Raw genomic sequence first — 13008 nt, forward strand, 5'->3', positions numbered from 1 at the left:
AATGTGAGAAATATCGAGGCGCTTCCCAAGCCTGTCCTGAAGTGACCGAACAGTTCTGAGGCGCGCAGGTTTCTGCCTGCGGCTTCCCTTCTCCTCCTCTTCCCTCCCGACCTCTCTTTCGCGGAGCCGGGAAAGAGTGGCACGCCCGGATCCCAGCTGATCAGCTGCTGGGGCCTTGGCGTCGGCTCTTCCCCCGGGCGAGACCATTCTCGACCCGAGAGGAGGGGTGGGGCAGTAAAGTTGGGGCAGGAGGAGGGGGGAGGAGGAAGCGGCCATTGTCCGGTCAGCGCAGCCTCCGGGGAGGGGCGGGCCGGGTGTGTGTATTACGGAGTAAGCTGGACCCCGGGGGCTCCGCCGCGGCTGCCGCTAGCCCAGAGCGGAGGGACCAGGGGGGCCAGCGCCGCGGCACGGGGACATCTCTCGGGCCAGGGAGCGGCGGTGGGACCTGCCGAGGGTGCCGGTCTTCCCTCCTCCCCCGTGGGTCCCTCCTTCCATCAACACACCTCCTTTCCTTCCTCTCGGGCTCCCCTCCCCTCACCACGCACCGCCTCTCCCACCCCCGTTTCCGCAGGCCGAGTGGTGCGGCCCGCCTCCAGCTGACCGGCCTGGAATCCCGGCTCCGAGCCCCGGACTCGCTCCTGCCCGCGCGCTCCCCCTCCCCCCGCCTCGAGCCCCCCGACGCCACCGCTGCTGCCGCCGTCGCCGCCGCCTCAGCCTTCGCCTCCGCCTCCGCCTCGTCCTCCACGGGCCCCGGCCGCCGTCGCTGCCGCCGCCGCCGAGCACCGCTGCCGCCGAGCACCATGGGAGACGCCGGGAGCGAGCGCAGCAAAGCGCCCAGCCTGCCGCCGCGATGCCCCTGCGGCTTTTGGGGGTGAGTGCCGGGGTCGGGGCTGGGACGCTGGGGTCGGCACGGGGTGGGCAGGGGCCGGGGGCGGGGGACGCAGTGTTAGGCCCTGGTCGGGCCTACGGGGGGAGCTGGGGTAGTGTCCCGAGGCCGGGCCTGGACCGGGGAGGGGGAGGGAGCTGTGCCCTGGGCTCCTCCTTCCTCCCCCACCTTCCTATCCCCCTCCCCCCACTTTTCTGTCCTCTTACTCTGCACCTTTGCAACCCCCTCCCCTTTCACCTTCTTACTCTCTCTCCTGCACATTTCTGCCCTCTCCCCTTGCACCTTTTTATCCCTTCCCCACTTTTCTGTCCTCTTCCCCCCGAACCTTTCTGTCCCCTTCCCCTCGAACCTTTGTGTCCCCCTTTCCTTCTTTTCTGCCCCCCTCCCACTCTTCTATACCCCCCTTCTTGATGGGGGAGGGAATGCCGCGCGTAGTTGCCGCTCTCGGTGCCAGACGGGTCGTCCTCCCCGCCCCCCAGCAAAGAGTTTCTCCCATCCCCCTCCAGCATCTCGGTTGGGGTCTGGGCTTGTGCCCAGGCTGCAAGAGGGTATTTCCTCTCTTCCCTTCCACCCCCCTCCCCGCCCCAGAAGCTTGCATAATCACTTCCTAAATTATATCCCAATGCCCTATTTGCTTTTCTTTATCGAGGGCAGAGCCCTGAGCTGGTGTAAGAGGCATTCTAGCAAAGTAATCTCCTGCCTTTTTTGGAGTTGTCCTTAAAAGTTGTTTAGTGTGTGTCATTTTTTGTTTTAAATAGAAGAGGCAGCACAAAAATCTTCCTGTCAAAACACCTTGCCTAATCAGTCTGGCTAGTGAAGGGAATATTGTAAAGGGGGGAAAGGAAATCTTTAGACTTGGTGATAGATGGTTGCTTTATGACAGTCTGCGCTTCCTAGTGGAAGGCCAAAGTTGGAAGTCTGAAAATGAGCTGTAGCTAAAGGCTAAGGTACTGAAGGTTTAAGTCCAGTGTTTTTTGACCGAAGTTTTCTTTCATACTGATAGACAAAAGAACTTGTGTACAGTGTTTGCAACATCGCATCGAAAAAAATCTAGTGTCACAGGAATCATCTGATAGTAGTTTATTATATGAAGGTGTGAGGCTTAAAAGTAGCTAGCTGCTCATGACAACTAATACCCAGGATATTTTGAAAGTCAATTTCTTAGCAGTAAGTTTGTCTTCTTGGGGCCATTACTTAAAAGTGTTGTTGAAACATTTAAAACTGTTGAGGAAATTATTTTTATCTTTAGTGATACTCTTCTGAATTAGAGAGAATGCTGCTATTTCTATTCCAGGCCTATGCTAAACATATAGGACTTGTGTTTTTGATACTTGGTCTGAAACTTTTTGTGACCTTAACTTCTCTAAGAGGAACAGTGCTCATAGTTTGATAGGTGAAAAGTGTTTTAAAAATGTCTGACCTTTTTTCATGTTATATTTGGGCTTGCTTGGTGACAAAGACCATGAACGTTATCTTATTTTTATCCTCTCTACATCACTAATATACATTTTCTCAGTGGAATGTTATAGATAACCTATGCTGGTGGTAGTTAATATGGATGGAGAGCTCTTCTGCAAACCAAGAAATCCTGAGTTCTTCTGGTCCTGCCTCTGACATACACTGACTATGTGACCCTGGAAAAGTCACTTAACCTGTTAGTGCTCCACACAACTCTCTGTGACTATAAATTGCAGAGGAGGTGCTAACCTGCTTTGGTAGAGGGAATTTCCTTATTCAAGAGTTCCTTATACCATTGAAGTCATAGACAATCCTCATCTCCATTAATGAAAACTTAGAATAATGTATTTTCACAGAAGAAAATGGTAGTAGTGATGTGTCTTACAGGCTCAAAAGAATAAGTCTCTTTTACTAGAAATGATGGACTTAATTATGAACACATTTTCTTTTCCTGTTTTCAGGGAAGCAGTTGAGGTTAAGTGACTTGCCCAGGGTCCCACAGCTAGTAAGTGTTTGAGGCTGAATTTGAATTCAGGTCCTTCTGACTCCAGGACCAGTGTGCTGACCAGAATGCTGACCAGTGTGCTAACTAACCACTGTGCAACTTTGCTGCCCCAACATTTTTTGTTTCTTTCTTTTCTTTTTTTGTAAGTAGGATTTTATTTTTTCCAGTTACATGTAAAGATAGTTTTCAACATTCATTTTTAATAAGATTTTGAGTTCCAAATTTTTCTCCTTCCCTACCCCCTCCTCAAGACGGCAAGCAGTTTGATATGAGTTATACATTTGCAACATCCAACATATTTTGTTTTAATTTTTTTTTTGAGATGCTCAACTCCAAACAAACGTTTGCTAAGAGTGTAAATTTGTGGGATGCATTTTCTACGGTGAAATTTGGGCTTTGTTAGGTTGTAATTGCCTTCCCACTTTCAGGAAAGGGGAGGGTCTTTGAAAATATTCTATATTCTGGCACCCAGTGGAATTTGTACCTCTAAAAAAGTAAACCAGTGAAGGGCCCAAACTGCAAATTTTGCTTTTGGAGTCAGTAAACATTAAATTCCTACTATGTGCCAGGCACCGTACTAAGCACTGGGGCTACAAAAAGAAACAAGACAATCCCACCTTTTAAGGAACTCACAGTCTGTTGGGAGAGATAACATTCAAACAACTATGTACAAACAAGCTGTATGTAGAGGATAAATTGGAAGTAATAGAGGGAAGGCACTAACATTATGGAAGAGCAGCAGGAAAGGTTTCCTATAGGAGGTGGGATTTTGTCTGGGACTTGAAGGAAGCCAGAGAAGCTGGTTCCTTTAGAGGAATCTATTGCCACCAGACTTAATAATGGTTCTATTATTTTCACAATCTGGCTTCCATTCCTTATGCCATTCACCACTTTGTGAAACTGGTGATAGCAAATGTTAAATGTGGAAATGTTTGGGCTCCCTTTAGTAAGATATTGATAAATGGCAAATGTTCTTAATGCATGTGCACTTATACATTTAAAAACATTCTTAAGAAAAAGTTCCTAACAAAAAATGTTAAAGATCCCTATTCTAGTTCTTCACATACATAAACCAATTTCCTTTCATGTGGTCTTAGAGTAAACCAGCCTAACCTAGTTTATATTAAAATTGCCCTCCTATGTAGCAAGCATTATAACAAGGTTGGTGTTTTTAGGATGAAATAATATAGTAGAATATTTCTATTTTATAATATTCAGACTTGTAGTGAAGTACAAATTGAATGCTGCATCTCACTGACTCATTAGATATTTAGATAATTGTGCTGAAAATAGATTGGTTGATATTTGTCAAATCAGTTGTAAGTGATCTCTGTGGGGTTTTTTTGGGCGGGGGGGGGGGGGGAGGTGTAGTCTAAACAATCTTAAATGGTTTGGACACCTGGGATATACTGATTAGCCGCACTGTCTTTGAAAGTAAAGTTGAAGTGACTTAAGAGCAGATCTAGAAAACATGGAGGGATAGAATGAAGACTGAAAATGTAGTACAAGAATTAAATGCTGTATGTAGGCCCGTGGAGAAGGTGATTGGGCAGGATATTGGGAAAGACAGAAATGACCTTTCTGAGCAGTACTGCAGGTTAGATAATACTATTTGATATTTAGCTCTCAAAACTTGTTAAATTTTCTTGTTATTCTTTAAAAGGTTTTAAAGATGAGCTCTACTTGTATCACAGTAATGTGGGAACCTTAGGAAGTTCTGTGTCTCAAATGAGTTTAAGCTGTATTAATCTGTGACTCAAAGCATTGGAGAGACTACTAAGCTGCATCTTCTTTTCATTTGTGACGCAGACTCATTCTGTGTAAGGTGAAGGTGTCATACTCACTGCAGGCTAAAATGTAATTGGGAATGTTTAGTAAAATAAATAAAAAGACAGTAGAACAGAGATGATGTTAATTGGTGATTTTCTTAGTAAGTGGTCCACTGAGTTTGATATGAGTCGTGTAAGGAACATCATTGAGTAAATATTTTATTGCAAAAGAGAGCTGGTCAGATACTATTAATAAAATACTTGATCACTTGAGTACTCCAACAATCCTCTCTAAATGTAAAAAGAGCTAGAGGAAGACTTCTAGCAGATCGAGCAGGTCTCCTGTATAGCACTGATGGATATAAAATCCTGGGCGGTGTGTGTGTGTGTGTGTGTGTGTGTGTGTGTGTGTGTGTGTGTGTGGTCACGGATGGGCTGTCATCTGTACTTTTATTCATAATATATGTCTTTTGATGAGATTCCACGTTATTTGAGGTTTGATGAGATAGCAGATTATTTAATGTCTCTATGGACAATTAAGGACAATATAGGAAACTATTATTGGGTTATTTCAATTTATAATGTACCTTTTTATGATAAGAAGGTAATGCAGTAATCATGTCAGAAAACAAATCACATAGGATAAATTTTCTTTAGGCACTTGTCAAGGAGAAATGCTTTACTTTTTGTTCTCTGTAGCTGAAGCATTTTGCCTTCTACCTAGGCCTGTTAAAGATAACCATTGTGAATCCTAAACAAGAACAAATTCACTAAAGAATTTAGAAATTTTAGAGGTCAGGGAAAAGAATTACAAAATACATTCATAGGTTTTTTTAAATGAAGAGATAACTCAACATGAAGAAATTTGTAGTTTTGAAAAATTGGAGCACTGATTTTTAAATACAAAATAAATTCCATTCTTGGAAAAAAATAGATATAAAGAAGTTGCAAATATTACGATTAGTTTCATCCCATTTCGTTTTGATCAGTTAAAAGGTTTACTGACTAGTCTTGTTAAATAACAGCCTAATGGACATTTATGTTGAGATCAGACTTTAGGGTTTGTATGATATTACATGTGTCATTTGCTTGACATGGTTGGTACTATACCAATATGATTATTGATAGAATCTAGTTTTGTTTCTTATGTTTCCCAACTAGAACATTTTGCTGTACTTTAGCAGTTTAGCTTCAACTTTCTAGTTCATTTTGAACACAACATGAATCACTAGTTAATCAGTTAAATGTTCATTCCAGTGATGCCACTGATTAGCCCTTGATTATGTAAACCATTGAAATGTTCCTTTAAAAATAAGATATACTGTTTGCTTATGCAGTTAATCTAGACCTTTGATTATTATATATACACCTGCAGGTAGATCAGAGATTAAAATTCAGTATATGCACATTAAAAACTGTCCCCTTTTCATTTGAGTTATCCATAAAACATGTAGGACTTTGCATATAATGGGCAATTAGGTGGCTCAGTGGATAGAGCCCAGGCTTGGAGTCAGAAAGGCTTGTCTTACTGAGTTCACATCTGGCCTCTAACACTTACATACTTACTAGCTGTGTGACCCTGGGCAAGTCATTTAACCCTGTTTGCCTCAGTTTCCTCCTCTGTAAAATGAGCTGGAGAAGGAAATGGCAAACCATTCCAATATCTTTGCCAAGAAAACCCCAAATGGTGTCGGATATGATTGAAAAAATGACTGAACAATTTGTACATAATACCCTTTAATACATGGTAGTTGAATTTGAGAGTGTGAAATTTGTTCTAGGAATGATAGGAATAATTTAGAAAGTGAAGTTTAGGTCTTTTTTAAAAATTTAGTTTTTCTATTTCTGTTATTTTCAAAGCTGTTAGCTTTTCAGAATCAGAACTGTTAACACTGATCAAACAGGTACTTCCTTTTTTATATTTTAAAGGCCTTTTTCAGCACTGTCCTAAGAAGTTCATAGCCCTACCTTTCCTTATTTTGATGAGAAGTCTCAGAGTAAACTTCTGACTAAAGGTCTCCTTATAGACCTTTGTTGGTGTCAAAGTTTAATATTTGTCTTCGTAAACAATCATGGCTGGAAAAATCGGAGGGGTGAGAACCCTGTGAACAATTAAAAAAAAAAAAACAAACAAATCCTGAGAGTCTATTTTAGGATAGTAAGTGTGGTATTTCCTTTGAGATTCAGGTTCAGATTCCAAAACAAGCTCAGAAATATTTTGTTCAGTAGGTTCCAGTTACCCCTTAGTACACATTAAATTGTATAACATCAGGCTCATAGGTCTAGAGCTGGAAAGGACGTTGGAGATTATAGAGTCCAACTCTTCTCTGTTTTACAGAGGAGGGAACTGAGGCCTAAAGAGGGGGAGGAATTTATTGAAAGTTACATAGATGGTAAGTGGCAGAGCTGGGATTTGAACACAGGCCCTCTAATTATAGGATAGATCCCAATGTTCTTTCCACTGTATCACATGTTTTATGTTGACTTGTAACAAATGCTGTGACTGGAATTGGAATTACAACATTGTGAGTTAGGACTGATCAACCTTTGTCTGCCTATACGTAAAACTCCCTTTTACTTTCAAAGAAAGGTCCCAAGCGTCTTAACAAACTAGGAAACAAAGCTTTTTCTTGTATTTGGTCCAGGTATTTCTGATTTTAATGAATGCTTTGGATTGGTTATCTCATCAGTGTGGCTGTTCTCTCCACCAGTGCTGGTCTAACTTATCTATGCCTTTATTCCGTGTCACCTGTATTCAGTTATAATGAATATTGACTTAAATGTTCAGATTTCTGTCTTGTTTAGCTATATGGGACTCTGTTTAGATTATGAAAGATAATAGAACTATAAGGTATATAAAATACTCTGTTTATTCTTACTTGAATCTCAGAGCAACCTTATGAAATAGCTATCACTGACTCCATTGTACAGATGAGGAAAGCCTCAAAAAGGTTGTGATTTGCCTGTAATCTTGGGTAGTCAGTATTGGTTCAGAATTTGAATCCATATCTTTCTTGATTTCATATCTAGGTTTCATTCTTTGTACTACATTACACTGCCCCTACTAAAAATCTCAGGTGTCCAGAATTGACATAATCTCTTTTCTTTTTATCTTAGTATGCGTCTTTGGCTTATAGTCTAATTCTGTCATATAACTGTCTTTATGTAGTTAATTGTATTCTAGCCTAAGTCTATACAGTTTCTAGAGGAAGAATGCCATTGTTAAGTCAGTTTATCGTTCTCTTTATCCTTTAGCCAATTATTAGAATTAGAACTTAAACAAATTTTAGTGTTTAACTTGGGGCTTTCTTTTTTTATGAGGCAATCAGGGTTAAGTGACTTGCCCAGGGTCACATAGCTAGTAAGCATAACTTGGGACTTATTATGATGGCTAATGAATGATTCATTGGGGTTTTCCTTTGTTTAGTACCAAACAAATGATTTTATGGCTATTTCAACAGATAAATTTATTGGGAGGTTTTGACCAACTGCAGGGTTTTTTGATAGTGGATATACTCATGAGAAGGGTACAAGATGGATATATTATTACACCTCATTGCTATCTCTATTCTGCTTCATCCTGCTTAGAAGAAATGAAGCCAAAGGCATAGCTCCTTTTTTTGTTCAGGTAGTGGACCAGTTCTGGGTAGCCTGGAGATTTAGGGGTTCTGTAGTTTTGTAATGAGAAAGACAAATGGAGCTGTTTTCTTTACAAATCCAAGGTAGGTATATGAGGCTAAAAACAGGGATTGAAAGGATTCCTTCTGAGTCAGAGACTATTGCACTCAGATATTCCCAATCCTAGTGACTCTAGCTGTCTTTTTCTGCATGCTCCCCTCCATTTGTTGAAGGGTCCCATATCAGATCCAAGTGAAATTATTGTTGTAATGGTTAGGTCAGAGATTGTTAACTTGGCTTCTACACGTAGGTTTCAGGGAATCAGTGAACTTAGATGGGGAAAAAAAATTATATCTTTGTTTCAGTATCATTGGTTTCCTTTGTAATCCTATATATTTTATTTTATACTAAATGTACAAATGTTATTTTGAGAAGAAATTTATAGACTTTACCAGACAACCAAAGTGTCCATGACACAAAAAAGGTTAAGCCTTTGTTTTAGCTAGGTTTTTTCTTTTTTTTAAGGGTGTTCATCTTGAGCTTTTAAGTGGTTTTTGTAGAACTAGACTATTTATATTAACAAATATAAATCTTGGATAACGGCTCTTGATAAGATTAGAGATAAGTGCATTTCCCAGCAAATTACAGCATTTGTATATAAGGGAGGATGTATATTTGAGTTATGTGGTGTATTTCAGTTATAAAGCAACTGACTTGGGAGTAGTGAGTTCTTCCCCAAGAGAGGTCTTCAGTTAGAGGCTCGATGACCACAGGTTGGGGATGTTGGAATTTTATGCTTCCCGTGGAAGTTTGTTCACTTAACTTGCAAGGCTTCTTCCAACTCCAGGATCCTAAGATTTTAATGATTTGTATTACCTCCACCTAGGAAGGCATAGGTGCTATATCATTTAGTGTGGTATAATCTCCAGCTGTATTTTTCTTGCTTAGTTACCACTGACATCCAGAAAACTTAAGTTTTTCAATAACATTCTGTATGTGCCTATATATTATCCTATGTAACATTTTGTTATACATAAATAACTAGTTTGGCTCTTTAAATAGTAAAGCAGCTCAGCTGTTCACCTTGTTAATGGAGTGTTTGTTAATAATGACCATTAATAACATCCAAATAGTGTGTACATTGGCAAGTTATCTTAATCTTTTGGTTAAGATTAAGAAGGGGAACAGCTGTATTGTCCATGACTGAATCTACCAATCTGTTGACGGGTATACTAGATAAATTTTTTTTTGTGTGTGAGGCAATCAGGATTAAGTGACTTGTCCAGAGTCACAAAGCTAGTAAGTGTCAAGTGTCTGAGGGCAGATTTGAACTCAGGTCCTCCTGACTCCAAAGTCAGAGCTCTATCTACTGTGATACCTAGCTGTCCCTAGATAATTTGTTTTTCACAGATTTCAGCAACTTTCCAATTGTAATGTTCAACTTTTAGTGCACATTGGACAAGGCCTTATGACTTAAATCAAGCTAAAAAGTCTTTTTGTAAATGGGAAGTTCAATCTTGGAGGAAAAGTATTAACTTATTACTCGATGGCATTGTTTAAAACATATTAGGGTCCCTATCTTCAACAGGTTTAATGTCCCAGATTTGATAGCTGTAGAGTTTAATAAGAAAATTGCATGCATAATGAGACTTTTTATGTTGGAAGTGGTCCTCCTAAATCACTTTTATTTTTGGCTTGATGTTTAGATTGTAAATGATCATTAAACCTGTACTTAGTGCCATCAGACAAAGGCTGTATTTTTTTTTGGGGGGGGTCTCCTTTGCTCTTTATGTATGGATACCCAAATATTGAATAAGCATTGTGTTATGCACACTCTTTGTTAGGGTGGGAATAAAGAGTGAAATGTGTGAATTTATATTTCGACACTGATGTGTGGAAATGAGGGAGGAAAAGTTATATACTAGATGGGTATATAAGGTAAGAAGAGAGATGGTAGCAGCTTATGAACATGTTAGAGGATAATGAGATTGGTGGTAGCCAGAAAAAAGAATAATTGGGTATGGTGGACATCAGCCTTCAACCCTTATGGGTGCTTCCTTTATATCCTCTAGAGTTGAGAAACAAATTTGAGTGAGGAGAGAGGAGGTGGAAATAAAACATTCTATTTTATTTCATTTTCTCTAGGCCTTAGTTTTCTCATCCACAAAATTACAGGGGCCTGGGTTCAGTGATTCCAAATCTTATGTGAGAAGCTGTGTAGAGTAGTGGTTAGAACTTTGGCCTGGGTTAAAGTCCTGCTTCTGAAACATATAGGCTTTCTGATCCTAGGTCAGTCACTTAACCTTAGTGTGTGCTCTAGGCAGCTGTCCTGAAGCAGTTCTAAGAGAAGGTGCCTAAGTTTGTAATCTGGTTTATTGTAGTTGTTCTAAAACTTCTACTCTGCATTTCAAGTAGTTTCCCATTGTTTGTTAGTCATGGTTTTGGTGAAGACACCTTTGTTCCTCTTGTCTATAGTAATAACCTGTAAAAACAAACCCTCTCTGCCCTTTCTTAGGTCTAGTCTTTCTGGGCCAGACTACTGATTTTCTCATTATTTTGATTTACTTTTTCTGGACTAAGCTCTTTTATTTGTTGCTAAGTGTGGGAATTAGAACAGCTCCTCTTCTTGGCAGTACAGAAGCTCTACACGTTTTTTGATGTTTAAGGCAGGGTGGACGGAGAAGATTGCTATGATTCTGGATTTGCAACTTGTTGAAAAGGTTAAGAGGCATCGGACTGTCTTAACCTTTTGTTCTTTAAGCAGGAGTCATTTTGAAATGACCCCGCTCACCAAAGGGTAAAGGGTCACTGAAAGAAATGTTGTATCAGAGATAGGGGGAGCATGAAGTGTTTCTTTCTGTGAAGTATTCGGAGAAAGATTTGTGAAGAATTGGGAGAATGAAGGGTAAAAATGATACTTTCCACTATTTTTATTTAGGATATAGTCCAGTGCGACAGACTTAATACATCTTGTCTAGAAAATTTTCTTCCTTTTGTCCTAGCACTGGGTTTTGCTTTGTGTAGTACAGTGATTATGTTTTAAAAATCTGCTATGGAAAACAGAATTAATATCAGATTCATAGGGCTTTTGTGAACCTTACTGAATATTTCAAAAGGACTCAGATCATCTGATGATAGCTGCTGTGTTAGTGCTTATTGTAGAGCAAGTGTTATTAAATGGAGAATTAGGCATTACAGCATAATATTTCATCACATAATTTAAAATGTTGTGGAAACATAGTAAGACATGGCTCAGTGGCTTCTAATACTTCAAAAGATTACCTTTCCCAAAACTAGTCTATTCACTGTGAAAACAATGTTTTTGATACATTAATAGATGTTTGTTTTAAGGGATGTCTTAAAGGACATGTATTTGTATTTTTGATGCATATGAAATGGTGGTATTTATTGAGAGTCCAGTGGCATTTGAAATACATTATCTTTAATGCTGATCACATGAAAATTCTGTTTTAGTTAAGAAAGTAATAAGTAGCATCCAACTTGATTTAGTTAATTATATATTTGAACTTTGAGCTTTTTTGCTTAAGAAACTTTTTTTTTTAAGGAAAAATGTTAGAGGGGGAAAATAAACTTAGACTAAGGAGAGAGGGGCAAAGTTTTTTGTTGATGATGGTTTGTACATTTTCACTAACCCATAAAAAATAAAGCTTTTTTCAAAAATGAGCTGTACATGTTAATATACATGCACATGATATTTACCAACAAAATTCATGTGATTGAGGCTTTACCTTTAGCCTCATGTTTTAAGTTATTGCTCTGAAAAATTGAATGCTATTTAAGAGTTAGTATAAGTTTAAGTATGCCCATATTTGCAATTTGAGGAATTAAGAAATGTTAGGCATTATTTCAACACAGTGGACTATGTGATCTCATTAAAAAAAGAATTGTTAGAATTTACAAATGTGCCTTTATCATTCCATAGTGTTAATCTGTTAGCTATTGTTTAAAAAAATTTTAATTTTAAAAATTATATCAGTAAATATACCGGAAAAGGGTTTTGATTGTAGTTAGTAACTAACTTTCTATTGCTTCATTTTAGAATTTACCTGTGGTGGGGTAGGAGATGACAGGATTGTATCTCTATAGAGGTTGATTTGATTCTTCTCAGCTTCTAAAATATAGAAACAACAAAAACAAAAAACCTCAGTGGCTTATTGCAGGAATTAAGATTTTGTTTTGTTTTTGTTCATTTGCTGTACTGCAAATGAAGTTTATAAATGTAAAAAGTTAGTGATTTAGCTTTTATTCCAGAACTAGATATGCCTGTACTTTGTGTTCTTCTGGTTGAGACTTTAGGATTTCATGATTCCTGAAATAACATAGGACTTGGAATCAAAAGACCTAAGTATATGAGTACTGGGCAGCTAGATGGCTGAGAGGATAGAGCTTCAGGCCTTAAGTAGGAAGATTCATCTTATTGAGTTCAAATCTGGCTTCCGACACTAGCTGTGTGACCCTGGGAAAATCACTTCACCCTGTTTGCCTCAGTTTCCTTATCTGTAAAATGAATGGAGAAGGAAATGGCAAACCACTCCGCTATCTTTGCCAAGAAAACCCCAAATGGTGTCACGAAGAGTTCGACATGCCTGAAAATAACTCAGCAGCAATAAATGAATGCAGGTTCTGTAGCCATCTGATCTTGGACATGTCTTGGACAAGTTTCTTTAATTTTCTGAGTCTTTTAAAAAAATTCTGTAAAATAATATTTGCACTACTTTGCATGGTTGTTATGAGGAAAGCTTTGTGATGAG

At 39.3% G+C, this 13008-nt stretch overlaps 1 protein-coding gene across 1 annotated transcript in view; it reads left to right on the forward strand.

Annotated features, from left to right (window-relative positions):
* The first annotated feature begins 800 nt into the window (after positions 1-800).
* ZFAND3 (zinc finger AN1-type containing 3) overlaps positions 801-13008 on the forward strand; it is a 327266-nt gene continuing 315058 nt past the window's right edge. The window contains exon 1 of the mRNA XM_027876532.1: positions 801-871. Within this exon, the coding sequence (XP_027732333.1) occupies positions 801-871 (71 nt within the window). The remainder of the gene's footprint in view (positions 872-13008) is intronic.

This window comes from Vombatus ursinus, unplaced genomic scaffold (assembly GCF_900497805.2).
Source record: "Vombatus ursinus unplaced genomic scaffold, bare-nosed wombat genome assembly UNPS02014811.1, whole genome shotgun sequence".
NCBI lineage: Eukaryota > Metazoa > Chordata > Mammalia > Diprotodontia > Vombatidae > Vombatus > Vombatus ursinus.